The 11,171-nt window shown below is 32.6% G+C and overlaps 1 protein-coding gene across 1 annotated transcript; it reads right to left on the bottom strand.

Annotated features, from left to right (window-relative positions):
* Nucleotides 1–1,493: 1,493 nt before the first annotated feature.
* LOC113366106 (epithelial discoidin domain-containing receptor 1-like) lies at nt 1,494–9,123 on the bottom strand. The gene is made up of 5 exons (XM_026607658.1): nt 9,111–9,123; nt 7,858–8,036; nt 6,859–6,981; nt 6,634–6,743; nt 1,494–1,797 (listed from the first exon to the last, which is right to left on the bottom strand). Exons 1-5 carry the CDS (start codon nt 9,121–9,123, stop codon nt 1,494–1,496), a joined length of 729 nt encoding a protein of 242 aa, XP_026463443.1.
* Between the last annotated feature and the right edge of the window lie 2,048 nt (nt 9,124–11,171).

Consider the following 11,171-nt stretch of genomic DNA (forward strand, 5'->3'; position numbering starts at 1 on the left):
AAGTGCTCTTACGTATCACATTTTATAGTTAAAACTAATATCTAATAACAATGTAAATAATAATAAAAATGCGTTTACCCTAGTGTGTAATTTCTAATGTTTGATTATCGATTTTTTTATACTATATCATAATATTGATCGGTCATAGATAAAATTATAAATTTGATAGTATTTGTATTGCATAGATATTTGTTGCTTTATTGTAGAAGCATTATGTTTAAATAATATTGATAAATATACTGTATATTATATTTTATATTCATTTTCTATTGATTTCTTGCGGTTAAATCTCGGTCTCTAATCCTTAACATTCATTATATATTAATTATTGTTAAATATCTATAAATCTAGCTACATACGCTAACACAGTTCTTATAAGAGATATATAATACACCCTGTATAATATTTACAAAACGTACAATTACATTATCGATTATTACATTTTTTACTTACAAATAACTCACGAGTTCTAAATCGTCGTGTATAAAATATTAAATTTTCAAAATTAATTTCATGTTACTTATTGTTCCCATTCTTGTGTTATTATTTATAAATATTGGTTTTTCATATAGTTTTATTTTTAGTGCCGTATTTTATATAATTTAAAGTTAGGCAACGCTCGTAAAGCTATTAATAAAATGCAAAAATTATTAGAATTTCAAAATATGATAGATTTCTAGTCGTTCATTATTTCATTTTACAAGTTATTATCTAAAACATGATTTATACTCTATGTCGAATATTAATACTTCTTCAATTCACACGGAATTTTAAAATGAAATAAAAATATAAGCGTTGTTTATTGATTTTAAATTTACTTTCAATAATGTGCTTATACATTTAAAACTGTTATACTTTGCTTTATAAACAAAGCGACTGTAAATCATTTATTTTATCGATTGCAATTATCCGTTTCACGAAACTGGTGTACTGAATCCTAAGAGCATCCTCTGCAAAAACAAGTGAATTTCCCTAAAACTAGGCCTTTCACAATCGCTCCTTCGCCAACATTCCAACATCAAATCATAAATATCTTTACTCGCATTCATCGGTTTCGGAATGAACACGAATTGTCCATCATCTCTGTCCATGTGGGACAAATTCTCCACGACTTGTGGATCTGTAAATCCTTCATAAGGCTGTCGTCTTGCTAAGTTCAGGATTTCGGACAGTGTGACAGCAAATGACCAGACGTCACTTTTGGTTGTGTATCGGCCTAAAAAGACAGATTCCCAGGCGATCCATCTGATCGGTAAGGGCATTGATCCGTCCACTTTGTAGTAGTCGCCGGCATACAGTTCGTTGTCCGTGCCGAAGTCAGAGATTTTGATCTGGTAACCTTTTCCGACGAGACAATTTCTGAAAAAAAGGAAAAGACTCAAATTAATAATAGAAAGGTGTAATACAAATATTTTAGTGTTGCCCTGATTGGAAACACTGCCAAAAATATTATACAACTGCGTAAATTCTTTATTATCAATTATCAATTATCCTTACCTTGTTGCCAAATCCCTGTGCACAAAATTGAGGCTCTCCAAATATCTCATCCCAGCAGCGATTTGTGCTGCCATATGCAGCAGATGGTGTGGTGTCAACACCTGACCAGATGCCAAATGAGCAGGAGGTCCTTCTAATGCTCCTGGACCAGTGGAAGCTAACAAGAATGCTCTAAGATCACCAAGTTCTAAATATTCTAAAACGACGGCCAAAGGCTCATCCCAGCAGGCTCCTAAAACACGAGCGATGTGAGGGTCTTCCAAGGCTCCTAAGATGCGGACATCCCGGTGGAAATCGGCTCTGGAAAGAAGAAATAGGAACTTGTAATATACAAACAATAGGCAACGTAGTTAATAATAAAATGCATCTTCACAAAATGATCAATTTAGAAGATCAGAGCAAAAAATGAATGTTTATAACATTGATATTTTTCAAGCTTTGAATGTTTCTGATATGAGTCAGTTATTGATATGAGAGCCATAATAATTATTGTACTTTTTTAAATCAGACTTAACCAAGATTATCCAGTTAATAAAAAAGCATGAACAAAACAATACTTTATCAAACGCACAATGATATTTCCATTCCGATTATTTATGTCCTATTATGTACGATGACAAGTTCAAGAAACTTGCTCTTATATATAAATCAATATATCTAAAGAGAAAAAAATCTCCACTCGGTCAGAAATAAACCTTGTATAAGACCATTAAACACATATCGTACTCGGTCATAAATTTTCACTGACAATTTTCCTCGTAAAAGTACATTGATTTTCCCATATTTCTGCGATGTCATGAGATGTCCGGTTCCGTATATTATATATATATATATATATATATATATATATATATATATAAATCAAATTCAAATTTTATTTGCTATACATTAACAATTTATTTGAATTAAAATAAAATCTTAGCCTTGAAATATGTGGTAAAAATGTTCTTACTTTAATTTAATCAATGTTTAATTTAATTCTTACCAATTAAATTGAACATTGATAACTTATTTTTAATCAAACTGTCTGTTTTTATTTGTGAATTACCTACATGATTTATTAAGAATTACGTTTATTTCATCATACATCAACGTCTATATTTTGCGGAATCGGGAGTGAAATATTTACTGGTGGCTGATCGTTGAAAAAAGGGGAAAAATCCACCAAACATGACGTTTTTGCCTTCAAAAAAAGCCAGACTCTCTCTTAACTGCAGAAAATTCGTCATTGTATGAGGGAAATCACGACAGACGGTGCACAATTTTTTTCCGTTGTTCTGATTAATGATTTCCTTGCATTTGATGGCCGTGTAATTGAAATTTCGCAGGGACGGGGTCGAATTTTTGTTACAGCGAAAGGTTTTTATGGGCAATTTAATCGTATTTATCGGTTTGTTTTAAATACTTTCTTAGATACAATTATTTTTCTAATTAAGAGGAAAGTTGGTTTATTGGGTGTTTGATGTGAAACATTAAGTGAGCGAAAGAAAAAGACAGATTTACACTACAATGTACATGCTCTTAAGATAATTAGGCACATCACTTTTGTACTACATAGCAACTTTGCGTTCTGATAATTGATCAATAAAAGTTCCAATATATATAAATATTTGTTGTCATTGACACCCCACCGCTGCCACCATGTATGATTCACTACATTCTGCGTAGTTTGTATTCTGACCGTTATAGTGGTTTATATTTTTATCTGTAATTACTACGAATGGGTAGATACCCCTTACAGTATATATATATATATATATATATATATATATATATACAGAAATTTTCATCTTTATATCAATTTGATTGCTTCCTTCGGAATCCCTTGCTCCGCTATTGGTTCTGTGTGCTTTTCATAGAAAATCGCGAATTGCTATTATTTTTTTCTACTTTCCAGTTTCTCTAAAAAGTAAAATATTTCCATCGGTCCAATAACGACGTCTACGGTGCACATATTATGTAATTTAATAATACTATTATATGTGCGATATGGAGTGCTCTTTGAAAAGGGCTTCATTGAAAATATTATTAGCGTTATGAGAGCTGAATACAAAATGTTGGTACGGAGAAATAAAATCGATTCTCGCTTGCAATTCAATTCCACTTCACAATTTATCCATGAAATAGACGGCCAATTATTTTAAAAACGAAATATAAAGCCTGTGCCTCTGCGCTAAAACACAACTCGACGGTCGGGCACGTCCCGGCTATTTGCGCGTGTGGAAGAAAAAGACTCACGGCTCGGTAATTTATCGATACGTTATATAAATATCAATATTTTGTTCGTGATTTATTTTCGAAATTGTTACTACTTTCTTACAGTAATTAGACAAAAGAAATTCTTCGAAGAAATTGCACTTGTAATAAAAAAAAAAGCTCTCTTCATGTGTAGCAGGGCGTTCGAGTGGCAACTAAAAGCTCTTAGCAGTCGGAATGAACTTGTAGACTCGCGAAAAACATTAAATTTGTAATAACTATTTTTTATGAAAACTACATTATTATGTGTGATATTAATCATATTAGTGTGTAGGTGCTATATTTTTATCAAAGTCATAAATTAGCTTGGGCAAGCACATTGCGCAAAATAGAAGCATATAAAATCTTATGTCGAATGTTTTTAATAATCAAAGATTAATTTTGAAATCTTTGTCTTTCATTTGGTGTATCGCCTTAAAAGACTTACTCATATGATATTAAGTAGTTAAAAATGAACTTGAATTCTCAAAATTCATATTAAAAATCAATCCCACAACGGCAGTGTGTCACTTGAATTCATTTTCTCTAACTTACACATTTTTCACTGATATAATTCCATTTCCCATAGACGTTGAATATATTCCATCCTTATAAATCTATTAATTTTTCTTTCTTTCAACATTTCTCTTTTCCCGAATGAGAGGTCGCGACATTCTGTAACAACGGGGACGGATAAAATACTTAATGCTGGATACGTGTTCCCGCATAAAATTTTCTTGTTTTTCATCGAAAAATGTTCTGCTATGTGAATTGGTCTGACACCATGCACTGTATGAATTATTGAATATTGAATACGAAGGATATCCATATATCTAATACTTCTGTGTGCGAAACAGACACTATATGCTTGCTTTATGGACAGATGAAAAAATCGACGATCAATAAATTTTATTGGGATTCAAAATCATTTTCGATACTTACAAAATCATGATAGAATCATGTACGATCAAATGTAATAATTAATTATAATTAGAATGACTATTTATGTACAATACCTAATCTATTTATTCAACTAGAATTCTGTATTATGCCCATGAATATTAAATATATATTATTAGCATTATGTGGATGCTACCGATAACTAAGTAAATAAAACAGCAAATTTATTTTGCTATTTACAAGCTGTATTATATATTTTATCACTCGTGTAATTAAAATCATTATATGTTTAATAGATAGTAATACACATTTAGCTATTACGATATCGGGTTTGGTAATAAAGTAAATAGTCTGGTTGGGAAACTCTAATGACTGTGATTAAATAATTACATTACGGTCGCAATAACCTCTCATGTACTACTAAATCAAATACAAACACACAAAATGGGTCCCTACATTACGAATGATATTTATTATCACAAACAGTTATCAGGGAAAAAATAATATTTTAATTATGTTTATCTAGTATAAACACATAGTCAGTTTTCTCGTGTATTTTCCGCCCTTAACATTTTCATATTCATTCAATCCATCAAGGAAAAACGCAAGTTGGCGTTTTCTATACGTTGTGTATCGTGTTTGGAGTAAATTATTATTCATAAACTACTATTAGCCGAAAGAGAAATGACTGCACATTTGTGGAACGGGAAAAAAGCCGGATTATTATATAAGATAAAAGGAAAAGTCATAATATGATGGAAAAGGGTATGCTTTAATAAGTTATGAGAGGTCTTAACGAACCTAATTTGGTGGATTTAATAAGTTTGTTTTGTTTCAAATGTTTGAAATGGATAGGCTTAGATAAAGCGAAATTTTTAAAAGCTCAGGATAGAATTAGATTTATTTTGAGAATTTAGAAAATCCAACATTTTTGAAAATTTTCAGAACTTTTGAAATATTTAAAAATTGAAAAAATGCTATTTCAGAAAATTTTGAAATATTCAGTAACCTCAAGAACGTAAAGATATGCAAAAATTTTCATTTCCGATTTTCGTACGATAGCAGTGACCTACCCTACGAGAAGTTGAAAAAATTTATTACTTGAATAATGCATTTAACCGAAAAATAGTATTATTTATAGTTGAGGTTGGACTATATTTAGAAATTGATTTGCTAGTTTTACCATTGGGCATATTGTAAGTATAGTCGTAGTACGTTGATATTCATGAATCACTTTAGGCTTTTATGTTCTTCTACAGAAAAATATTAATTTTATAAATTGATATGGAATTGTAAATACATGTCCCCACCAGAAAGCGTTTCAATCAAATTAAAATCAACGGGCACCCGTTTTGTTTTTAATACATTATCGTTTTCGGACGAAGAGAAAGTGAGCGAGCTTTCTACCCGTGCAATTAAGATTTTTTGCAACACCGGGGTGCGCACCGACCGTGAGACCCTCTCTCTCTCCTTCGCGGGGGCGGGCGCGTTATGCAACCGCCATTAAGAGATTACCCGAGATTTGAAACAGCAAAGGCTCCACGGTATATTATTTAGCCACGGCCAGTGATTACATATGAAATTATGATGCCGTCTAGACACGCAATACGTTTTGTGCGAATTCGAAGGCTCGTCCATTAGGCTGAGGAATAATTCAATATTTTAGCGTTCTCTCTAACACTCGCTACTTTACGGCGACGCGGTGTGGTTATTGACGATTTTTATGTCCGGTTAAAAAAAAGTGAACACCACACCCGCGTGACAGGATTTCGGAGAATGGATAATACGCGTTATTTTTGCTCGTATCGGCAACGGACCATAAAATGCATGCTTTTTGAGATATTAAATTACATTTTATGTAAACGACCCGAGGTGAAGATTGATAGCTGCGCTGTGAAACATGTTTTAGTAATAAATTCAGCAAAAATACGCATTTTTTAAATGCGTTTAAGTTGATTGTTGCACTGTATTTGATTAAAATATGTACATCCTATTACTTACTTTTCTTTCTCCGAAGCATCTTGAAGTAAGAATTTAACAGCAACTAGTCGTTTGCCCAAGGATGTTTGGGAACCGTATTCTGGAATTCCATCTGCTTCCGCAATATACACCTAATGACATAAATTATATTGAACTACGACTTGTCAACGTTCTAGGATGTATTTGGAGTTTTAATTGCGTGAATGATTTATTTGAGGATATAAAAATATATAAATTGATACTTACAGTGCCAAATGCTCCATCGGCTAATTTGCTTAGCATTCGCAATCTATGTCTAGGAAATTCGGGCACAGATGTTTGTTCTAAGCGTTTCTTCAAGGCATTGAGAACATCTTGTTGAGTCGGACTCTAGTAAAAAAAAAGTCAAAATAATTATTTGTTAAAATAACTTTAACAACTTACTGTGTGTTTCTCTATAAAAGATTGTTATTACAATTTAATAAACTACCATCGGATACAAAAAGTGCACGATGTTAATTAAATTATTATTACATCCTACCTATTTTCGTAAACTTTTGCCATCGGATGCGTGAGTTTTCGAATTAAGAAACACCGGGCGGCAAAATATTCAGCCGGTATTTTATGGAAAATCTTAATACGCGTCGTAGTCATGGTTGCACGCAACATTAATATTTAATTTTCAACGGCCGTTAATTGTGATTAATTATTATTTTAATTACGTGTACCAGCACCGTCCGTCGCGCCGTCGCAGCGAGAAATTTGTTAACGTGCATCTCTCCATGTTTGCGAAATGGAGACGTTACATTAAAGATTAATGTCGTATGTTCGGAACTGTGTAAAATGCAATTTATAATTAAACGTTTTATGTGCGGATGTAATCAAACTTGCCAAAATGTTTAATAAAGTGGATTTTGTAAGATATAGAGGATTTCACCGGAGGAGATGAAGTAATTCGATACCTATAAAAGGTCACATGGGTAACACAAAAACGACTTGGTTTGGGTGAATATTGTAGACAAGCTTGATTTAACTGATTTTTTAATTTTATTTAAATATCTGCGCCTGTTTCATTATGCATCAGCAATATTTTTGATAAAACTTACGATATTTAAATCGAATTCCAATCCAGTAATTTGATGTACAAAGACTGCACTTCAGATTTTGTATCTTTTTCTTGAATTGTTTTGAACAGCAATCAGCCGTATTAGGGGAGGAGGAAGGTTTGACAAATAATTTGATTTTGTGGGTTTTTTCATTCCTTACCTTTTTGCCTTCACCTCGTACACTTGATCTAGGCCCTCCTCTGCAATATCCAACCTCATTGGGTTCGCAACCGGTGGTTCCACTGCTTATGGTGCTACTGGCCCCACTAACCCCACGTTCTGGAGGTAGCAAAGGTGCTGTTCCTAACTCTGGCACAGCGTAATCATAGTTGGAAGTGTCTGAAAATAAAAATAAAAAATTAATGCGTCGATATATTGATAACCTAAATTAAATTGCACGGTGTGATTAGTACACAACATGCCCTTTGTGCAATGAATAACTACACTAGAGCTTATGTATCTTTTACTGGCTACCTAAATATATGGCTTTACTTATTTTTCTCCTTTTTGTCATTTATCTAATCAAATTTATTTATTATTAGTTAAAAGTACTTTATCTGTTTTTTCTCAGAATGCTAGCCTAAGTGTTTCTACTCAGTGTAGTGATACGTGTGTGTTAATAACAACTTGTAAATAGATTTCATCGACACCGGACAAATGCAATAAAAATGTAATTATTTTTTCCTCGTGCACACTTTACGAATCGATAAATCCGATTTGAGATTTTATCGACGCTGATCTTTAATAGGTGTTGTCCGAGCGTGCCCGTCGGTGCGACACGCGAGTAAATCCATGGAGACCGCGGATGTGTGGGACGCTGAATTAAGAATGAATTAAAAACCACTTGTGGGTAATAAAAAATTTAAAAGAGAAGATTTTTACTAGTCTTGATGCTCGTAAAAATTATTTGAGCCTTATATTAATATTGATGTAGACTGGAGCTTTCGGGAGCGCTGGTAGAAAAGTCTTCCACTATCATCCCAAAAGCAAGTAAAGTGCGGTATTTTCAACAATACATTTTTAAAGTAGAGGCCTATAGATGGGTAACCAGCCAACGCCTTAAATCATACGACTTTGTTGTCAGAAGATAAGCAGCCACATTGTCGTCAATTAACAAAACTCTTAACGAAATCCTTTTTTGGGCACTGTTGTTTAGTTCACGACACTTGAATATAATATTTAAGTATACGTTATATATTTAATTTATAAAATGTATTGATGGTTTTAGTTAGATTCAACAGTTTATGTATCATCTTCTTATACAATCCTGAAGATTCTCAACTTGCATAAAAAAGTAAAGTACATGCATTCCTGTTATACGAGCGCTTACAACTTTATTATCAATTTGGCAGGATTTTATGAACAAAAGCAAAAGGATCGCCTTACTCCTAAAGCCAGCAAAACACAACATACCAATAATATCCATTAGAGTCGTCTGATGGCTCCAATTTTAAAATTTATAGTTTACACTATACCTTACTATATATTACTCTATTTACACGAGTTTATATTTCATTGCATTTGATATGACCAGTTGCTCTAAATTATAATGCGATTTATTAATCTCAATTGACATAAACATATACGATTTTCTACATGTTTAATGTGGCCGCAATATAATAAATCATAGTGGTATAAATTATTAAATTATTTAAATTGTGATAATAGACAGTTATCATGTAGGTGGTATGCAAAAATAGTAGACATTCGAAACTCGGAGATCTAGTTACATGCATTAAAACTTTCAGAAATCATAATTTTTAGTAATAAATATTTGATTGATATTATTGCCATGAAAACTATTCGAAAATAATACGTCTGGCTGCAGGGGCTGTGTTACGCAGCAAATATTTTGATACAAGCATATACCTATGTATTTTTATTAATAATAAAACAATGCCGTATCAAACATGATATCCTCCTAGGTTTTTATATCGCGATACGGTCACGTTTTTCTAAATGTTCGCCGTTTCTTTTGTAACTTGGGCTTTGCCGTTGTTGTTGCTGTTCTTGCTGTTCAAGCGACGCTAATTAGCAACTTTTGCCGCGTCCGATATAAAGTTACGGCAGCAGAACCGTGTCGCTTGTGTGTAATAAAATGCTATTGAAAAACTAAGAATTGTTTTGTTGTTAGAAAAGAATAATCCGAGTATAAGGTGCAAGAGAGTAAAGTAAATTTTTAGCTGCAGAAACGCGACTATAATTTGATCACAAATATACACATCTCCAGGGGAGAGTAGGATAAGACGTAAGAATATGGAATACAGTAGGCGTATGTATTAGGCGCGGTCTCTTCTTCAAAACTTCAGTTATTTTTTTATAATGAAACTATTTCTCATAGGCCTATAATATTTTAAACTCTTTGGCTTAAACTATCAACTCTGTCACCAGGCGAAATTTCCTCAACATCCCAGAAGAGTAAACCTGAGGTTCTCCTCGTTAGAGCATTTTTTAAGATGTCAATGAATTATAGTATTTTTTTAAAAAACTTGCACTGATATTCGACTAATTTGTTATGTCTGTAAGTATACTTAGAAATTATTTTTGAAAACTTCTAATGAAACAATTGTTATATTCACTTATTGAAAAGTCTCCTAAATTAACAACTTCAATTAACGTGTGGTTCCAATTATCTTAGTAATTCACCTCATTCGCAGATTGCATATAACATCTACGATTCTGCATCATAATTTATTGGTTATATTCACTGATTTTTGTTGAAATATTATATTTCCAGAGTTATTGACCCGTCAGCCTCAATCAGTTTTGCATCGCCAGCTTTCTTAGTTGAATATTAAAACATCACCTAGAGTTCGCAACCCTATGTATGTATAATTCCGGCCCAAGTATCATAGTTCCACATCCACATTGTCAGAATGTATGTATTCACTTGATCCCTGATACCAGACCACTAATTGCGTCATCACTTATTCAATGCGCGGTTCAGGAACACTTCCTACTGATCACACAATGCTCATGATGGTGGTGCACAACTACTATAGTTGGCCAGTTGTTCTTCATTCTTCTATTGTGTAGAACAAGAACTTCTATTCTTCTGTCTAGTTATTCTTTTACATAATGATATGTTGGGCACATGAACTTTTTGGTGACCGCTTATTGTAATGGGATGGAAATGAATTATGGATTTGTGGCCTGATTTGGGTTATGTAATTTTTGTGGGCACGTTAGTATCGATTCAATCGGTAGACGATAGGATGGAAAGTACATATTGGTTATTATTCAAGTTTTAATTTCAAGAAAACAGTCGCTAATTTTGTAATAATTAGCTATATGTGCTACTCTATTGGATGCTGAGAACTTACTAATTCCTCATCTTTTCCAGTTGAACAATTCTAAATCAAACGTATAAACAATTAAGAAAATAATTTGAAACTGTGGTAGAAGTATGTTATAATTAATTGTTAAAAAATATTGTACATTTTCTTGAAACAATGCTCCACCGCCTACGGAAAT

Source organism: Ctenocephalides felis, unplaced genomic scaffold (assembly GCF_003426905.1).
Source record: "Ctenocephalides felis isolate EL2017-DRISC unplaced genomic scaffold, ASM342690v1 CF-g0.4_SCAFFOLD_01170, whole genome shotgun sequence".
Classification (NCBI taxonomy): Eukaryota; Metazoa; Arthropoda; class Insecta; order Siphonaptera; family Pulicidae; genus Ctenocephalides; species Ctenocephalides felis.

Coding starts and splice junctions, on each gene's coding strand:
- LOC113366106 (XM_026607658.1), bottom strand. Junction 6,744..6,858: donor CCGATGGAGCATTTGGCACT/GTAAGTATCAAT, acceptor TTATGTCATTAG/GTGTATATTGCGGAAGCAGA. Junction 1,798..6,633: donor GATGCTTCGGAGAAAGAAAA/GTAAGTAATAGG, acceptor TCTTCTTTCCAG/AGCCGATTTCCACCGGGATG.